At 41.2% G+C, this 18,564-nt stretch overlaps 2 protein-coding genes across 10 annotated transcripts; both read right to left on the bottom strand.

The window, feature by feature from the left end:
• Positions 1-196: 196 nt before the first annotated feature.
• Positions 197-15,263, bottom strand: LOC124193270 (synaptosomal-associated protein 25-like). Of its 8 annotated transcripts, none has more exons than XM_046587027.1 (8): positions 15,122-15,263; positions 10,244-10,353; positions 5,262-5,303; positions 3,682-3,730; positions 3,126-3,243; positions 2,839-2,967; positions 2,575-2,719; positions 197-2,013 (listed from the first exon to the last, which is right to left on the bottom strand). In XM_046587027.1, the coding sequence occupies exons 2-8, from the start codon at positions 10,325-10,327 to the stop codon at positions 1,945-1,947; spliced, it is 636 nt and encodes a 211-aa protein (XP_046442983.1). In that variant the 5' UTR covers positions 10,328-10,353; positions 15,122-15,263; the 3' UTR covers positions 197-1,944. The 8 variants fall into 8 exon arrangements, with proteins under 8 accessions (XP_046442983.1, XP_046442982.1, XP_046442984.1 ...); XM_046587026.1 differs by lacking the exon at positions 3,682-3,730 and adding an exon at positions 4,580-4,628 and having other exon boundaries at positions 15,122-15,256; XM_046587028.1 differs by having other exon boundaries at positions 197-2,439; positions 15,122-15,256.
• A 720-nt stretch (positions 15,264-15,983) lies between these two features.
• Positions 15,984-18,465, bottom strand: LOC124192219 (kelch domain-containing protein 2-like). Of its 2 annotated transcripts, none has more exons than XM_046585420.1 (10): positions 18,178-18,465; positions 17,906-18,088; positions 17,762-17,844; positions 17,610-17,698; positions 17,389-17,539; positions 17,017-17,328; positions 16,848-16,960; positions 16,339-16,499; positions 16,227-16,288; positions 15,984-16,164 (listed from the first exon to the last, which is right to left on the bottom strand). In XM_046585420.1, the coding sequence occupies exons 2-10, from the start codon at positions 18,005-18,007 to the stop codon at positions 16,026-16,028; spliced, it is 1,212 nt and encodes a 403-aa protein (XP_046441376.1). In that variant the 5' UTR covers positions 18,008-18,088; positions 18,178-18,465; the 3' UTR covers positions 15,984-16,025. The 2 variants fall into 2 exon arrangements, with proteins under 2 accessions (XP_046441376.1, XP_046441377.1); XM_046585421.1 differs by having other exon boundaries at positions 16,227-16,279.
• Between the last annotated feature and the right edge of the window lie 99 nt (positions 18,466-18,564).

Raw genomic sequence — 18,564 nt, 5'->3', positions numbered from 1 at the left:
ATATTTCCAGCGGGACGATAGTCGTCAAACAGAGAATCAAAAGCGGCAGCTGATGATGGTCTCAACAGACGCCAGTGAAGGCAGCTGACGCGTAATTGATACGGTGACGAAATAATATCTAAACATTCATGGGAATAAATGAAAGGGGTAGGCACGGTCGACATTTCTTTGCTTGCAGCGATCAATCCGTGGTATATAAGGTCTAAATGTGTATTGTAACCAGTAAAATACAAACAGCGTGGAGGAATACCATTACCGTCACTCATATCTTGAAGTAATATCTCAAGAGAAAGAACAAACATTACGATATTGAAGTGTGGATAGAATGGTTGCCAAATGGTAGAGAGGGTATGGCGAGGGGAGTAAGAATAGAGCGATAATATGATTTTGTCGGTTTTGTAGTGGCTAAAAGATATTCTAGATGAACTATAGTCAACATCTAGACACAAGTATAAATGGATATAAATGAGACACGCAATTCAAAAAAACAGACTATAGGAAAAAGAGACTATATATGTATGAAGAGATGAAAACAGCCGACCAGAAATCTCAGCGATAGCAAGACCACATCCAACTGGATGAAACTTCCCATTGTTCTTCTTTGTTTTGTTTTGGTTTTTTTTTTAATAATTTTTATTCGGTTCTTATTTTTTTTTATTTACCACATAACGATTCCCAAATTTCGATGTAATGAATAACGAACGCAATGCAGACGACTCAACGTAAAGTCATTCACGTGTAACTTATTACTTCTTTTTTTCAATTATCACAACGAACAAAATAAAACGAAACTCCTCAAACGCCAACTCAGACCCCGCCCCCTCTCTCGCTTTGCACACATAGGATTTTGCAATTTTGCGTTCACTGACTTTTTTTTTTTTTTTTGCAAAGTTATTACGACTATCGGACCCACTTTTCCCCTGCCAATCATGGACACGGCAGCAAATTGTGATGGACCAGACTTGTTATTTTTCTTCTTCTTCTTTCTATGCATTTCGAAGGATTGTGCGTCCAACCAGAGAGCGAGTTTCAGGGGATGGCGCAAAGTAAATGCAATTCCGGTATAAAATCAAAAGGAGAGAATAAATCAAAAAGGAAGTGAATGCAAGAAAAATCGAGTTCCCTACAGTCGCATTCCATTGTTGAAAATGTTGAAAAAATAGGAAGGTATAAAGCGATGGACGCACTTGTGAACCAAAGAAATCCAAAGTCAAATGTATCAAGTCAAACGGACTTTTGGATCCATTGAATCGGTTGGAGGAGAAGCGAACGAGTACGAGAAGAATAAGAAAGAAAAACCCAAAGTAATAACGAGAAAGGGGGGAGAGAAAAAAAAAAAATTAACCACAGCAAAAAAGAAGCATCTGTTGTACAGCCACAAGAAAATACAAAAGCACAGGAACATGAACTGTACATGTTAAAAAAAAAAAAGAGAAATGAGATAACTTAAATGGCAGACACCATATGGAGAAAAAACGAAATACGAAACCGCTACGACGGGGTTCACAAGTGAAGAGTTGCTTTTCTTTTTTAGAGGGGAAGGAAAGGGAAAGGGGTGGGGGTGGGTGGGTGAATTATTGTGATGATTTTTGATTTCTGAAAAATTCGTGGTCGGAAGCGTTATTGCAGCAATGTGGACAAAAAATTCGAGAAGAAATCGAGAGCTAGAGAACGGGAGTAGTAAAGAAGTTGTCAAGCACGCAACTTAAGTTTTGTCGCCGAAACGACATGCACGAATAAAAGAAAGAAAAAAATTGTGACATTTTTTGAAAAAGTGAAACAAACACAGTCGAATATCCTTCAGTCTTAATCCACATTTTTCCTTCCTGCACCGACAGACAGATAAAGACGGTTTTCTGTTTGGTTTTGTTTTTTTGTTTCTTCCATTTTTTTGTTTGGTTTTTTTTTTTTTAAAGTTTATTTTGCCAATCCATTCAATTTCATTTAGGCCTTCTTTAGTAATTGTCCAGCGCGCTGGTTGGCGACACCTATCCTGTTCTCGTTAGATTCACCCTGTAAATGAGAAGAAGAAAGAGAATATTAACAATCAATAGTAATTACGTCTATTGCCGCTCTAACAACTGCAGCTCTAAAATGGTTTCATTTTTCTGGCGGAAACGCGATTATTAGGCAATAAATGGCTAAGGACATGTCTAAATAGTCAGATATTCTGACAGAGAGCGTTTCAAAAGCGCGACGAATAATACGCAAAAACCCAACCACACCCTCCCTCCCCTCACCAGGAAAAAATGAATCAACCATAAAATCAAACAGCAAAGCCGACAACGAAATGAGGAAAACAACAAAAAGGCAGGGATAAAAATGTCAAATGTGCTTATTGTCCGTACTGCACATATTCATCTCGTCAATTGGAGCTTATTTCAGCAATTTGTCAGCAAGCTGGCTTGCTTCCGTGACGTGAGTGACGTTTGAATTTCCCTGTACAAAAACGTTTTCCACACAAATCACCAACATTTCAATAATTCAATAATCAAAAGATCATCCACCACGGTAGACACTGAACGAGTCCCACACGACAGCACGTGCATGGCGCATCACAATTAGCCTAATTACCTTGGCGTTGATTCGATCCAATTGCCTGTTCTGGTTCTCAATTTCTGAGCCCATGTCGATGGCCATGTTGCGCAAATTGCCGATCATCGTGCTCACTTGGGTCATATTCTCTTCCATTTCACCTTCTCGGGCGTCCTTGCTGATCCTGTTAAAGAGAGAAAACGAAATCGCACAATGTAACAAGACGACGACAATTCTATTCGCAATCGCCGTCGAAGCCACTCGAGTGGCGGACTTTGAGGCGTGTGGGTCGACGCGTCTTACTTGGCAATGTAACCGCCTGCTGGACCGACTCCGTTGCGGTCATCCATAACTCTGGTTGGCTGGTTGTTGACTATTTTGCCATCGTCGTTGCCTTTCCACGTTCCTTCGTCTTCCTTGAATTGCGACGATCTGAGAAAAGATGGAATAAATAAATAACAATCATCGATATTTTTAAATTCAACAAGTTTTCGTCCTGATTATTAGAGAAATCAGTTCCTGCTCAAACGGCTCGCTTCACTTGAAAATGAAAAATGAGAGGAAAGAAAACAAACAAACAAGGTACTCACTTGTTGCAGGGTAGGACGCAGAGTCCGCAACATTTCTCCATGCCCGCTAGATTACTCTCGGCTTCTTTCATGTCGGCATTGATTTGGTCCATGCCCTCTTCAATGCGATCCAGTTGCTCTGTATTTATTTATTAAGACATCTTGAATTACCATCGAATCAATAACATGTGTCTATATCAACGATTGGGACCGGCCTCATATCAAGAAACATGAAGCAAGATCGTGAACGAAAAAGGAAATAAAAATGAATAAAGATGACTATGAACAAAAAATCATTGAGAGCAAAGATTGTCGAATGGCACTGGCAGTTGTGCTGTAATTATGAATCAGACGAGGTGCTAGGTAACAAAGTGGAGAATCTCTCGGAGCGGTTAAGACTGATATAGGCAAGAAACGACAAGCTCCATAAGTGATCCGAGAGTTCAAATTACAGCAAGCAAATTACAGATGAAATCACCAATTAGCAAGTTTCCAGCATTGAGGATCACCGAGATTTCAAGTTGCTCAAAGCAATTCAAATGCAACACGAGAAACTGAAAATAAAAACAAGTCTTACCGCCTTGTCCGTGCAAATTCTCAAGAGTCTTGGCACCAACATCTTGGCTCTACAGTAAAACAAAATAAGAAAATAAAAAAAAACTCAAAAAACTAGAAAAGTGAAACCGAAAAATACAAGCAAAACCCAAATAACGAGCTCAACGAAAACGATAGTGAAACTCTATGGAAAAAAAAGGAAAATAATATCAACACAAATATACTAAACAATTTTGGAGAAAAAAATAAATTAAAAAGACAGCTGCTTATTCTAGTGAGTATAGTGTAAATAAACTACGCGATGTTGAAGGAAAGAGCGGGAAATTTAAAATTGGCACCCAATCAGGCATTGCGTTTTTTAAATTAAGCCAAAAATGATCCAAAAATACAACCTTTTTAAAAATGATAAAGAAACAAAAATATCGAAGATAATCTTTAAATAATTTCAAGTTGATTGTTTCACCACATCCTGGCTTTTGTTTGAATAATCAAGTACTGAAGTTGTTTTGATTAATTTTCTGGATTGGACACCTCGTCTCGGAGATTTTCTTTTAAACTTCATTCCAACAAAATAGAAGCATCCCGGATGATAAAATGGAACTATTACTAACAGTCCCATCTGCTAGCGTCTAACAATTTAATAGGATTTCCTCTACATCCATACGAAAAAAATAAGAGAGATCAGCAAATCAGAATCAATTCTTTCATGCACGAAGAGACTCTTTCAAGCGATTAATGTACAGCTAAACAACAGTTCAAAAAAAAAAAAAAAAGAACTGGCGTTGTTTGAAAGCGACGGCTAATAAATCACGACCAAATCGGTATATGAAAAGTGATAAGGAGGCAGTATTGACATTTAGACGACAATAAAGAATGTTGTTGAAACCAATAAATATTGTGTTTGTTGCACATCAATGTACCTCCTTGGTCATCCAACGCCACAAGTGTCCGAATGCCGGCCTCTTTGCTCTATAAAAAAAACAACAAAAAACAATGGCGACACGTACCGTTGATAGAAGATCGCCACCAAAGTTCAGAAAGAAAAAAAAAACACACGGATTCTAGACAATAAGAAAACCCAACATCGCCCAAGACCTCCTACGTGTCTGACATAGTGTCGCCTGTTGCTGTGCAAATTAGTGCACACTGATTGACTTATAAAGTTATAACTAGCGAGTCGGATGGGCGTATATTGGATTAAAATTAGAAACCAGAGTTTGCGTATTCAATGGCGACTGAGCTTTTGTTATTCGTAAATTATGAGAATAGTTCCAAGTCCAATGTTTTAGCTCGATGCGGAGGATGTTTGCGTTACGTGAATACCAAACCACTACAACGCACAGGCACAATACGAGTTGTGAAAATCAATAAGAGCGCAGCGCTGTGCGAAAAAAACGACGATTACAATCCCGCACATCACTCTGCTTGGTTTACCCTGTGAACTTTAGCTTAGCTAAGAAGGAATTACTCATCTTGGGTTGAAAACTTTATATTTTCTTCTAGCGAAGAAAACACTAGACTTACCACACCCATCCATTCGCACATGTCTCATATAAACTCGTGTGCGACGCAAATATATTAAGTCAATAACTTCGGTCTTACCTCTTCGCAGAGCAGCATCATCCGGCGAGTACTCTCCAATGACTTGAAAAAGATTAAGAAAAAGAAAATTTAATTAAACTGATCTTGTATACAGTACACTGTGTGACCTACTAAAAATGAAAAAAATAAAATAAATGAAAAATAAAGAAAATATAAAAGGCAGACGATAGTTTCACTTTCCACAGATTAAATAGGAATCAAGCCATTTATTTATTCGAGTGCACTGTAATTGAATTTTTGCCGGGAAACATTTGAGCTAGAAAACTTGATCTGGCAGGCGAATTGGGGTCAACAGGAAAAGGTCAGAGCGATATTTCGAAATAATTCAAGAGAAGAAGCTGAGGAATCGAATAATCATTCCACCAGCTTCCAGACCAGAATATTTATATGCACATACTTCATTCTGACGTGACTAAGGATAGCTCGAAATAACCAAATAATGCTGTTTTAAAAAGAAAAAAAAAAACGAAAATGGAGATCTGAAGGAATCGGACAATGACCCCACGGTTGCTGCTCGGCTGTTGACTGCATGAAAGTCGCCCGAAAATTCAAGCGACGATTAAGAAAATATGAAAGAACGTCGGTGAGAAACGTGGGCGTCGTCGGTTGTGTACCGTGTAGGAAACGACGGTACATTCATGAATATAGATTAATAAAGGAGAAGGGCGTCGGCCTCGAGAGTAGGCCAACAGCCCAAGACCAGATTAGGAGTCTTTACGTGCAGCGAAAACAAGATGATGATGGGAGGTAGGAGAAGACCGGCTCGGCGTCATTTCGCGTTTTAGGTACAGACAATAAGACCCGACAAGGGAGAGAGAGAAAAAAAACGTGTTAAAGCAACCGCAGAATGAATTTCACGTGTTCCCAGAGAGAGAAAGAGAGAGAGTGGATTGCTTTTAGTATCCTGGCAACGCCAGTTCATTGAAGTCTGAGGGGTTGCCGGGCAAGACTATTTTTTTTTTTCTTCTTTTCTTTCTGACAATGACGAAACAGACCGCGGGAAGCCAACAAGCCTCAGCGACGGCGACATTCTGACGTGCTTGCCCATGCGCATCTTTCGTCTCGCGCCGTTATCGTCGCTACACCGGCGCCTTTGATGATCGGCACAAGGTTATTCCGGCCGTCCGGCCGAGTCACAACAAGACCAAGAAGAAGAAGAAGAAGAAGAAAGAAGAAGGTGTTCTAAAAATGGAAAAGGGGCAGCAACCTGGCAAATGACGCTAAGAGGCGGGTTTTCGACACACAAACTCGTCCACAGCTGCATGTTTCTCTATCTGTTCGGCATCTTTTCTGCAGCGAATGGGCACAGCTGATGATTAGCACGACGCTAAATATGTCTCTCTGTAACTGCCCCCCTATCCAGTTGCCTCGGTGGCGTTTATCCATCTCTCTTTCAGTTCCGTGCTCAAGTATCCGCTGAAAGCATTGAAAGCCTTTCTCGGACCTTTTGAATAAAAAACGCCTAACACGGACTGATGGATTGTCTGTCACCTTATGACACCAACCGACGTGTAAGTAGAGACTATGTGACACATCGACTTGAATCTCGCTATTGCGCACGAAGAATGTCCTGCCATTTCTTACTCTGTATCAAACTATGATATTTATTGTTGTATTCGTTTTTTTGGGTGAGGAGCGGGTCGTATACATGATATATTCACCTCTACGGTAACATCTTCGATATCTTGTTGGAGTTGATTGGCAAACTGGCGAACTGGAGGGTTGGCCGGTGGGTTCTTGCCCGAGTTGGGTCCAGTAGCAGCCGCCGTCGAAGAGCCTTTACTCTTGTTACCTGGCGCCGTTTCGATCCCCATGATTGCACAATGGTTGGACGTGAACACAACGCAATAAACAGCAGCAGCAGCAGCACACACACACACACACACACGCTCAAGTTCTCCGACGACGATACGATTATCTCGTCTCTTTGCCTCCCAATAGCTTTGGCGACGGCTTACTTGTTTGTTTCTCCCCACCACGATAGAATGTCGGCGGTTGGGTTACCTCCTGGAGTTCAAGTAGTTGGTTGTTGGTTGTATCTATTTCAGTGAACGAGTTGCATGGTGGAAGGTGCATGACGGCAGTCAGCTAACATACCGATACCAGTGACGTAGTCGGCGGAGTCATCGTTTCCCATGGTAACGCGATCCATACCTACGGGCGGCGGCGACGACAGGCACCTCTAGACGACCATTTGTAAAAAGGCCTGGGAAATTGGTAGTCACACGGGATTTCCGATCTTTGCCTTTGGCGTCGATTTGGCACAAATCGTCGTCAGTTGTGCATTCCGATTGGGGAAATTCAGACTTAAGGCTCCGCCACTTCTCGACACTCCTCACGAGCTTGCTATCTTTCTCTTACTTTCGGAAAATCTTCCTTTTCCTGTCGGACGACGGAGAAGAAAACGCCGAGCCGCGCAACGAACGGATATGAAAAAGAGAGAGAGAAAGAAAGAAAAAAGTACTGGGAATCGAAATAAGGGCAGGAAACGTCCGTTGTAGTGAAACGGTGACGTCCGGCACGCGACCAAACTATCAACTTGGGGAAAATGTCGGAGCACTCGTGCAGTCCAGTTTGACTTGTAGTTTCTTATTCGGCGCGGAGGATAGCCATCATAAATATCGACAGACGAGTGCGACACGCACAGATAGGACGGCGGTCGGGACTCTCTCTCTCTCTCTCTCTCCGATGATCGAGAGATAAAAGAAGCGCACACGTCAGATGAATGTTGGAAGAAAGAAACGAAAGAAAGGCCAAGGAACGGGCACTTGGGCGACGCTAATTACATCAACAAAACCACTGGAGAAAGGGGGGGGGGGAGAGTTGGAAGTAACGTCAGCCAACGCGCGCAATCCCTGTGGGCAGATTTGACGAACTCCAGGGTTATCCGACTTCCAGGTAGTTCGGCGTTTCTCCACTTCCACAATGCTTTCACCAGTTCAAATAGACTGAAAAAGGCACGACAACGATCTCTTCCGGCAAACAAACAACCACTCAAGAAATGCAATAGGATATGATGAGAGTAAATGATGTGCAATTGGAAGATTCGATTTCAAATGTTCGGATGAGGGTGTGCGACGCCGTTACGTCGTCTATTGGCTCTCGGCTGGAATTAGAAGCCAACCGGGACGATGGAGTTTCACGATTGATCTAGGTGCTGGTGGTGGATTTGTCGGAAGCTCCGGTTGCTGCCCTTGGGAAGGAGGTCCGACGGCAAAAAAGGACCGGTTACAATCACCCCAAAAAAGGAGACGGGAAGAAATGGAGAGATGTGGAGATTGGTCGAGCACAGCCACCAGCGATCGTTCAACAGCGTCGCCGAAAATAAGTTGCCACCTGATCGAAGACTGAGACGCAGCAGAAAGAGACTAATGAAGAAGACATTGGGGCCGTTGTTGACTGTGGGTGTAGAGGAGGAGAAGAAGAAGAAGAAGTGACAGAGCACGTACGTCACGGTCGTCGAAAAAATACGTGACAATCGAGCGAGTCCGTCAATGAGCGAGTTTACAAGGAGAGGGGGAGAGCAACTTTTCTCGCCACTTTCACTTTCTGTTTTGCTTACTGTTTTTCACGATCGATACGTTGACACAGACAGCGTTGAAAACAAACAAAAAGAGGGTCAGACGTTACTCGGCTGGATGGCGGGCAATCGAAATCTCGGGTCGTCGGCGGTTCCAAGGAAAAAACGCAGGTGTCACGACACAAATTTCGGCTTTACAGATGAGACAACTGGGAGGTCGAGACGGAGACTCGGGTGAGAAAAACGAAACAGCACCGCTTTTGGTCAGCTCAGAGTGCTTTCTGCCAGTGGGGAGTGGGGGAGAAAAAAAAAAGAAAAACCCGGGATGAGCGGATCGATCGGGACGGCGGAAACAGGCTGCTCTGTAACGGCGCACCTGTCCGATGACACCGCTAGTCCGTTTCCGTCGCCCTTTGCAGACGAATAATTCGCACACACGCCAAAAGTGTTCCGCTCCGTGTGACTTTCTCTTCCTTCAAATTGTTCTCGACGAGGCTCTTCCTCTCCGGCCGGCTGGGCGAGTGCGGGCGGGAATGAGGTCCGGGCTAAACTAATTGACGCGATTGTGAAGATGCTGAATGAAAGATGCCGGAAATGCGGTCCCGTCTCCCGGAAGCGGACCAACAGCAACTCGCAACGGCTCGGTCGATCTGTCGAGATGCAATGGAAAACGCAGAGCTGAGCAGAGCTGAGCAGAGCTGAGCAGAGCTGGGTGTTCGTCAAGTAAAGCGGCGCGGTTGCATCAAGTTGAGCCCGTTCACGCGCACAACAATGACGTGAGGACCAAGTAGAAGCGGTAAGCGACTGGGAGGCGAAAACGGCCCGCTCGGGCAGGCACAAGACTTTGATGATCAAAAACGCTGGGGCAGCGCCGCACACAAAGCGCCCGCGCGCATCCGGTTTGACGCAGTTATCGAATTTCGAACTACGGTCTCGTGCGCTCAGTCTGTTAGATTCTCAAACATCCCCAAGTACCAACAACGAATTAGTTCCACCTTTACGCAGCAGCAGCGACATTTCCACATTGGCTGGCCCAGTTTTATGAATACCAAAATAAAAAAAATAAAAAAAGGGCATTTCGCAACATTTTTCGCCCTGCCTTCAGACATCAAAACATACAGCCCATCAAACTAGACTCCATTCTTGGCTTGACTCACTCCAATAAATGGATTTGATTTGCTGACATTGGCAATATATATACCGTTACGGCCAGCCTTTATTCAGTACTTTTCCGTCAATATTTGCGAGTTAACCTATTCCAGCAGCAACTGGGCATGGCGTTGACTTGTCGACATCAACAGACCTGACATATCAGGCACACACTCGCCTCTCGGATGTCGGAGACACGAGTGCTATCCGATGTCAAACGGCAATCGTTAAGAACTAGACGTACGAAAACTTGGCTGGCTGAAAGTGAAACGATCGTCTGCCCTCATCTAGAGAATGGAGTTGACAGGCTTACCTCATCGGTGACTTGGTTTGATTTCATCTGCAATTCCTGCAATTCCGTCTTGGGAGCACCACCATTTTCCACTGCGGCCGCCATCTTCGCTTCCTTTTTGAGTTAGTCACCTGTAACGAGAAGCGAGAAATTCGTACGTTAAATAGTAGAATAATAAGAGATGACGTAAAACGGGAATTCGACTATAGTTATGATGCTCTCAACATAATCACTGCGACACTGAGACACACTTCAACTCTGTCGCATCAAAGCAAGTGGTCTACCATATCCCCCCCCCCCCCCAATCCTGCTCTTCTTTCTCAGACAAAAAAATGGGCGATTTGATTAATCCATCGAGCTCCAGTCTGCGTCCGCAGGCTCTCGGTTCGATCGGGTCGGAAATAACCAACGATGAAACAGTGAGCTGACATGGTGACATTCGCTTGTGGCCGACGACAAATGCTACAAGAGTTGATCAGGTCAAAAGGGAACTTGATCTTATGTCTTCCTTGTATCTTCAATACAATTACCGCATTTCTTACATCTATGTTATTGCCAGGTTATGGCTATTTCAGCCACACAGATCCAACAGTAGAGATTCTAATGGACTTGTAGACAGGCAGGTTTCTTTATCGCTACGGGATGGTCAAATGTTATGGGTCAGCAACATGTTAAGATGGACCCACCATTACTCGCCGCTTCCTATTGGTGACAGACCGAGACGTTGGGAACAATAAGAGACGGACGGAGCGGAAAAGAAAAATCAAAACAAGAAAATGTGGCGCTACAAAAGGCCACCTAGCGATAACAATAAGCATCGGGTTGAAAAATCCATGTACGGCAGCATGGCGCCGTTATAGATCAATACTGCAAGCACAGGTTACTTCCTACTTTCGCAAGTATGTTTTGCTACGTATTTGTGTTACAAATGTGCACGGCGTCGATAGAAAAGACATTCGGTGGCTCACACCATCTAGCGACAAGAGTTGTCACTAATGTCGGCACACACTACAGGGAAAGAAGAAAGAAAAAGTGAAACCCCAAAATCCCAACAACTAAGTGATTTTTGTTGCGAGTTGGCTCGATCTCCACTTTAGTAACGGGTGATGCGCGAACGGGAGGACAGCCACGGTTGGTTCACGCGGGAGAGTGAAGAGGGAGGAGGGGGTCGGTGTGGGCAATGGGGGCTGCTGCTACTATTGATTTTCAGTGATCCCGTTTGGTTCATCCTTCTTTGGCATCGGGTGGCGTCTACATGAAGGTCGTCCGCATCTATCCCGAACCCAGTCTCCACCCACTGCGGTCTCTCTCTCTCTCACTCTCTCTCTCTGTCGTTGTCTTGTGGCCCAACACACGCACAGTCAGACAACATTCGATTCAGTTTCGGCGGTTCTACGGTCCCGACCCGGCACAACAACGCAGTCTAGTGGCTGACTAGCCAAACGTTACGACTGGCGACGACGAGCAGGGACACCCGTACCACCGATAAGCTTTGCTGGACCGGATCCATCTGATCAAGAACCGTGACGACGACAATCGAAATAAATCCACCATCGAGACGGAAGAATGAGACAATCTAACATCAAAAGAACAAGTAAAACGGAGCACAGCAGAGTCAAAGAACCCCGGCAAACGAGAATTTTTCGCTGGTTAATTTTTGAAGGGGTTCTGCCCATCCGTACAACAAACCACTGCTCTCTAGACAGACAGTGTCATTATCCAGCATTTTAACTCGTGATACCTTCCAGCTCCAGCTCGCAAGCTGGCCAACTCTCTCCTTACAACAATTGTTCAAAAGTAAATTGGAGGAACAAAACGTACTTGGTAATTGCTTCCCGGAGTAAAACAAGTTCAATAGGGGGAAAAAAAAAACTTTTCGAAGAACCGCTATCGGCACTATGTGTAGTCTCTCATCCGGTGAGCGACACGCGTCACTAGTGGTGTAATCTCTGCCTCGCATACAACAACGCCAATTTTCAAAGGGAAAAAGAAGAAAAAAAAGGGGCAGAGGCGGGACCAACGTCATCATCTCATAGAATAGGTTCTTCTTTAAAATTTGCCTATTGACAGGCAAAGTCGTTTTAAGTCTTTTGACTGACACACCCGTCTACCTCTAGGCGGCTTCCGAGGTAATCGGGTTTTGTTAACTTATACACACAAAAAAAATCTATATTATTATATTTTTGAAATCTCATTTGCGTTTCTGGCCGTCGTCTCTTTTTTCGGAAGAGTTGGGTTCGCACGCAAACGATAATTTTAATCACGCAGATGTGCTAGGCCGTGGGAGGCAAGTACTGAAACCCATGACGATCGAGTTATGCATGAACCAAAAAAAAGAAAAAAAAAACAAGAAAAGATTGCAAAAGAAAAAAAGAATGGCGTCAGCTGGAAGGAGGAGCAGCCGCCCGAAAGCCGGGTAGTGTACAATCTGGATCAATAGAAAAAAGCCCAGCCTTCTCCCTTCTCCTTCTCTCTGTTATTGCTTTACGCTATTCGTTTGCAGTAGGTCCAACGAATGGATGATCCAGATCAACCCACTTCTCTTACTCAGAGAAAACAAAAGTAAACTGTCATTAAAAATTCAAGAGACGACCTAGTCAAACAAAAAGGTACAAGGCACATTGCGTGAGGGGTTTTACTTGTGCATGTGACGCCGATAACCTCCAAAGTATCACACAACGTTACTCATCGATCTTTCAGCACCGTTATCCTTTTAGAAAACTAAAAAACAAATAATGCTAGAATCAAAGACGATCCGTGAAGCTCGAGAATGGATGGCCTGAAAGTTAAACACTAACCATCATCGACGAGATGTGTTGAAGAAGTTGATTATTAGTCTTCAAAGATTGCAAAGTGCACTCGTCTTTTTTTTAAGAGTTAGAACTTGATAAACAGATGTCTGACTTGTCAATATGGTACGAATGAGATAATGTCAACATTAGGAATCAGTGTTGAGCGAGATATAAATACTTTGAGGGACGGTGAAGAGCGTCAACGCGTCGGACAATAGAATGGACAAACAATCGGTCAAACTTCAGAAATGGTTTTAGTATTGATGGAAATAGGGTTTAGAGTTTTAGTGGCTGCAAGAAGTTAAAGCAAAGAAACTTGACTTGGCGTCACCACTCAATGGTAAACCGTCGAACAAACAACTCCCCCCAACCACACACACACACACACACAAATAAACAAGTATTTTCAGATGCAAACAACCCAAAACACTTCCTTTACGCGGAAATGATATACTTAAGTAGTTAAGCCTACCATTACGAAAGAGATTTCAACTTTAAATTTGTTTTCAAAAGCCTGTCATTTCCCTCATCACCTATTTCGAAAGATAAAAAATCGAACAAAAAAAAAATCGCGGCAAACACTATGGTGGAACAAGATAATAAGCGTAGGCTTTTTTTAGAATTCCCACCACATTTTACACTTCATAAATAAACCCTTTACGACTAAAACAAGATTTCAGTTAATCAGCAATGAACATCCCACCTGGAATATTAAGCATTGGACTGACACATCTCTCCACAATATGCAGATAAATGGGAAACAAAATTTCGTCATTTTCGATCCAAAATGTAGCAGACATACTGCTAAGGAACTGTCAATTCAGCCATTTATAAACTGAAACATGCTTCGTAGCTATCATATCGCTTTGGCTTTCCATAGGCTGCTGGGATTTCATCTGGAGGGGGGGGGGGGTCTCCTGGCAACCAATTAACTCTAGAAAGGTTTTTTTTTTTACTCTTTTTGAAAGAAACGAAAACGTAATCTGGTGAAAAAATTCTTTCTAATATGATGGGATATTTCGGTCCTTGTTTAGTTGCTTGATCGGTCACCACTGACGCGGCAGTCTGTAGAAAAGTCCCTAGAGGATTTATCTCACTGATCGACGCTTCCCTCAACGCAGATGTGATCCATCTTACAACGACCAGCGTTCATTCCCATTCCTATTCTCTCGCTTGCTTTACGGAAGCCTGTCCTTGCCATCCCCTTTCCTGGCGACGCTGGAACAGGTCCAATATGTCCGGCAAAATCTCCTGCCGTGGAGCGATTTAACTTTTTCAGCGCCTTTATATTGTACAATCAATTGAAAGAAATTATTTTGTAACAAACTAGAATTTAAAACATAATCTTGGGTTTTCCTAAAAATGGGTCTCCCTGAATCGTGAAATTCATTAAAAGCTCTACGAACTCACGTCTCACAAAAAGAATGAGTTCGATCATCAGAATAATGGAACTGTGCAAAATCTTGTTATCCGCGCACATGCATGAATAAACATTTAATCTATTTGGTATCACCATGAATAGACTACATGATTCATTTGTAAGAAGTAAACACAATCCTGTGTGTTATCCAAACAAAATAATGATGTGGACAAGAAATAATAGTAAATCATGTTTTTCATGATCGTAGTAAAATAATCCTGCATATGTGAGGTTTTTAATATAGGTAGAAACACGAATGTTAATGATACATTTTGATGAAAAGGATGTATCCATTTTTCTCTTTGGTGATCTAAAAAAATGCTGAAAGTTCTGTGGTAATGTTTGCAACTGGTTTTCCTTATGATAACAAAACGTGATTAAGTAAACTGTGTGTTTTTTTCAAAATGTTTTTGAAGAATAGAAAATTATTTGTTTGCAGTTCGACACCCAAACACTTATCCTGTGATACAAGATATGTTTTATAAGTGAAAATTGAATACTGCGATATCTGTATGAATTTAAATGACAGTACTATTGGTGTCCTTTTTCCCAACAAAAACTGTATAATCTTCAAGTAAAGCTCATACAAAGAGAGGCAGACTGCAGTGCTGGCTCACTCTTACTGTAACTACATAACTTTCTCACAAAATACTCCAAATATTGGTAATGTGCAAATTGAAATCTTACCTGTGTTCTGAGTCAAATGTATAAAGAATAACTTCCCGGTTGATCGGTTATCTCACAACTAAATATGACAGCTCGAAGTAACAACGTCCGACCAGTACGTCACCGCCCAAGCAGACGTAATAGTGAAGCGCCATGAAGGAGTAGCTAAGGAGTGTTAAAAATATTGATTAATACATTTTTAGATTAATCGATATGCAATGATATCGATGCTTAGTATTTAAGTTTCATTTGTGACAAATTTAAATACAGTATAATCTGTACAGTTGAATTAACAGATTAAGCACCTTTCATTGCTTCGGTATTAATGCAAGTTGAGAAAAGAAATTTTCAGAAGGTCGTGAAACTAGGTGAAACTGGTGGAACTCCCGCTGTCATATAGCTCCTGACACAGCTCCTTACATTTACTTCCTTGATAGGAGGAAAAAAAACCCGAAACATGAGATATAGCGCTCGATTGTTTCACAATGCAAAAACCCTCTTTAACAATTATTATGACAATTATTTATGCCTTAGAAACAAAGAGGCTGCTATTGCGTTGTATTACAAAAATTAATAATTAACCTGTCCATTTATTCGGACGCCGAACAAACTATGTATACGAAACCTTGACAAACACGCAAATAATCGCATTCACCATGTGTTCTCTAGGAGTTCCTGCACTTAATACTATATATTCCTTTATACATTACCAGGCTACAAGCACAAAATTTCAAAACATCGAAGGCATTGCGCTTGTTATCATTTTATTAACTGTACTAGTCATCCGAAACCAAGTTCTCTTAGCGCTGAAAAAAATCGTATAATTATACAACGCTTGATGTCATTCCATCCGTGAATTCTAAATAAAAAATAGAGAAACAAAAAGGGAAAAAAAGAACGTTTATTCATGACACTGAAGCAAATTTTAACTATTAGTTTTCAAAATATTTGCGAACTCCGAATTCTGACTTCGAGCGTTGATCAATTCTTGTAAATGTTTCGGTAGCAGAGAAACAATTAGCCTGTCGTTATCAAAGTATCCAGCAATAAATTCCACACAGCATCTATTTTCAAGATGTTTACAATCACATAAATTTATAATAATACATTAAATAAATGTACTAACCTTAGAAGAGTTTTAGGAGTGACAGACACCGACAACAGATTATCAGCATATATCTGTAAGACCTATAAATATTACCATGAAATGAATTAAATTTAAAAAATTAGTAAATTACTGTGCCGTCTTGCTGGTTGTTGTGTATGTTATTCCTAACTCCTCCTATGACGATCCAATCGCTATCGATTTTAACACTTTGGTGCCACAGTCGTTTATCGGATACCTTTAAAGGCATTTCCGTCCAACAATTGCGATCTATATCGTATATCCAACAATCTCCTGTTACAAAAAAAGGTCAATTTACATGTTTTTGTTATCACATTATAAAGCGTACGTTCTTTTTACACTATTTCATGTGAATTTAACAATGACTAGTACGTTCATTTTCTGATATTTTAACCTGCGATTTTGAGGCAGTGTAGGAGATTTAAGAATATTTTAATTGATTCAGGAGTTACTTCATGAAATCCTTGAATTAACACTGCCTAATAGCGACAAGCAAAATTTAGTGAAAACAACAATTTACAAATTAATTTTTGATTCTGACTGTTAACTCGATATTTATATAAAACAAAAAGGATAACTTAATATTTATTTGGCTCCGGAAATTCATTAAAGATTCAATACCCATTACTTCTCCTTCCGCTGACAGACCACCGTATAAAATTGCTTTGGATGATCCAATATACGTGAAAGAATGCCACGATCGACCACACGGGAAGAACTTGCCTGTATTTAAACTAGATTTGTAAACAATTAGTTGCAGTGAAACCAATGAATTGAATTTCGGATTTACTTTTCGCTCCACGACATAGACATTAAGTCTAGAACGTACAAATCATTTAACCGTGCTCCTTGAAGTCTCCCGCCGAATACATAGACACGAGATCGGCATTGAAATCCAGCTAAAGCTGCACGAGGACTAGGAGTCTGTCCATTCGTTTCTGGCCTCTCCCATTTGTTGCCGTCAATATTGTATGCAATTAACTGATTATTCCATCCTCTTCCCATATACCACTGATGGCTTCTATCAGGAACGTATTCGTATTGATCAGCATTGCGATCACCGTCCGCAGGAGGGGTACCAAATCCTCCAAAAAAGAAAACCCTGAAACTCAAAAACTGGTATGATCTATTTAATGAGTGCAACTATAATTTTGGTGTTTACCTGTTATTGTAAGCCCAACCAATTAGCTTGTCGCGATGAAGTGGTTTGCATCTTGTTGAATCAGGTTCTAGCCTTGTCCAAATCCAGGTAAACAGATTGAGCTGATAAATATTATTACTATTTCCTTCAAGATCAGGGTCTCCAAAATATCCTTTTTTTTTAACAAGAGAAAATTATGTTAACCAAATATTTATCAAACATTTAAATCAAGTACCAAGTACCTCCATAAATGAACAAAAGATCCCCAACAACAACTCCACAAGCACCAGAATTTGCAGGAGGTATGTGACCCTTGGTTGATTCTGTTGTCCTAGTTTTTTTCATTGATATATATACTGAGAAAATGATTAATTTTAATAAATTTTAGATTTACCATTTTGCAATCACAGGATCAAACAATAGGATTTCACTTGGATCATGGTATTTTTGTTCAACTGTGTTTTCAGTAGGGTTTTGCTAATCAAAAAATAAATTCAGTTCAGTCAAATATAGATGTTTACTCTAACACCTTATTTACCATGTAACCACCCCATACAAGCAATAACTGCCCATTGAATCTTTGAACCTCCAAAGCTACATGACCAACTCTCAGAAGCTTATGATCAACACCATCATACATCTCTTCCCTAAGTCTATAGAAAGCTACCAAATCAGTTGCGTCAGTCAGAATTTTAAAGTTTTTTTATTTCAGATCAGTTATCTAAATAAAATAAAATGATATTAATTTTTTCACATACATACAGGATACTTATTTTTATATTATGATTTAAACTCATTAATTATTCCTACCTAATTTTGCAAGCAAATTTTTGCTTCAGTCTTCATATTGAGAAAGAATTGATCCAAGTTATTTAATCGGTATCGAATGACATAGATTCACATACACGATAGATGGTACAATTTCAAGAATGATATGAATTTAGTGATTAAATTTCAGACAGTCTAAATTTTCCTGTATAAATCAAATACTTTGTACGAGATTTTGAGATTTTGCTTTTAATTTGTAACTTTTGAGACATCAAGCAGACGACTATATAGTTCCGTTTTCTTCCACTTCCACCAGAGTGCTTCCTGCTGTGTGTGCAACACGGGTTGCGATGAGCGAGCTCAGGCGGCGTTGAACGCGCGCTATTTCCCCATCCCGGTTTCAGGGTAAACGTAAGCCGATTTTCAGAG

Source organism: Daphnia pulex, chromosome 4 (genome assembly GCF_021134715.1).
Source record: "Daphnia pulex isolate KAP4 chromosome 4, ASM2113471v1".
Lineage (NCBI taxonomy): Eukaryota > Metazoa > Arthropoda > Branchiopoda > Diplostraca > Daphniidae > Daphnia > Daphnia pulex.
The sequence above is the reverse complement of the archived record's forward strand: the minus strand, read 5'-3'. Positions and strand labels throughout refer to the sequence as shown.

What these genes read in the sequence shown, in the direction of transcription:
- LOC124192219 (XM_046585420.1), bottom strand. Translation starts at nt 18,007, where the DNA reads ATGTATGATGGTGTTGATCATAAGCTTCTGAGAGTTGGTCATGTAGCT. An exon ending in AGCGGAAGGAGAAGTAATGG is followed by an intron (nt 16,500 to 16,847) that starts GTATTGAATCTT and finishes TTTTTGTAACAG; the next exon opens with GAGATTGTTGGATATACGAT. An exon ending in ACTCCTAAAACTCTTCTAAG is followed by an intron (nt 16,165 to 16,226) that starts GTTAGTACATTT and finishes TCTTGAAAATAG; the next exon opens with ATGCTGTGTGGAATTTATTG.
- LOC124193270 (XM_046587024.1), bottom strand. Translation starts at nt 7,075, where the DNA reads ATGGGGATCGAAACGGCGCCAGGTAACAAGAGTAAAGGCTCTTCGACG. An exon ending in GGCGTTGGATGACCAAGGAG is followed by an intron (nt 3,244 to 4,579) that starts GTACATTGATGT and finishes AAATAAATACAG; the next exon opens with AGCAACTGGATCGCATTGAA. An exon ending in TGCGTCCTACCCTGCAACAA is followed by an intron (nt 2,968 to 3,125) that starts GTGAGTACCTTG and finishes ATCTTTTCTCAG; the next exon opens with ATCGTCGCAATTCAAGGAAG.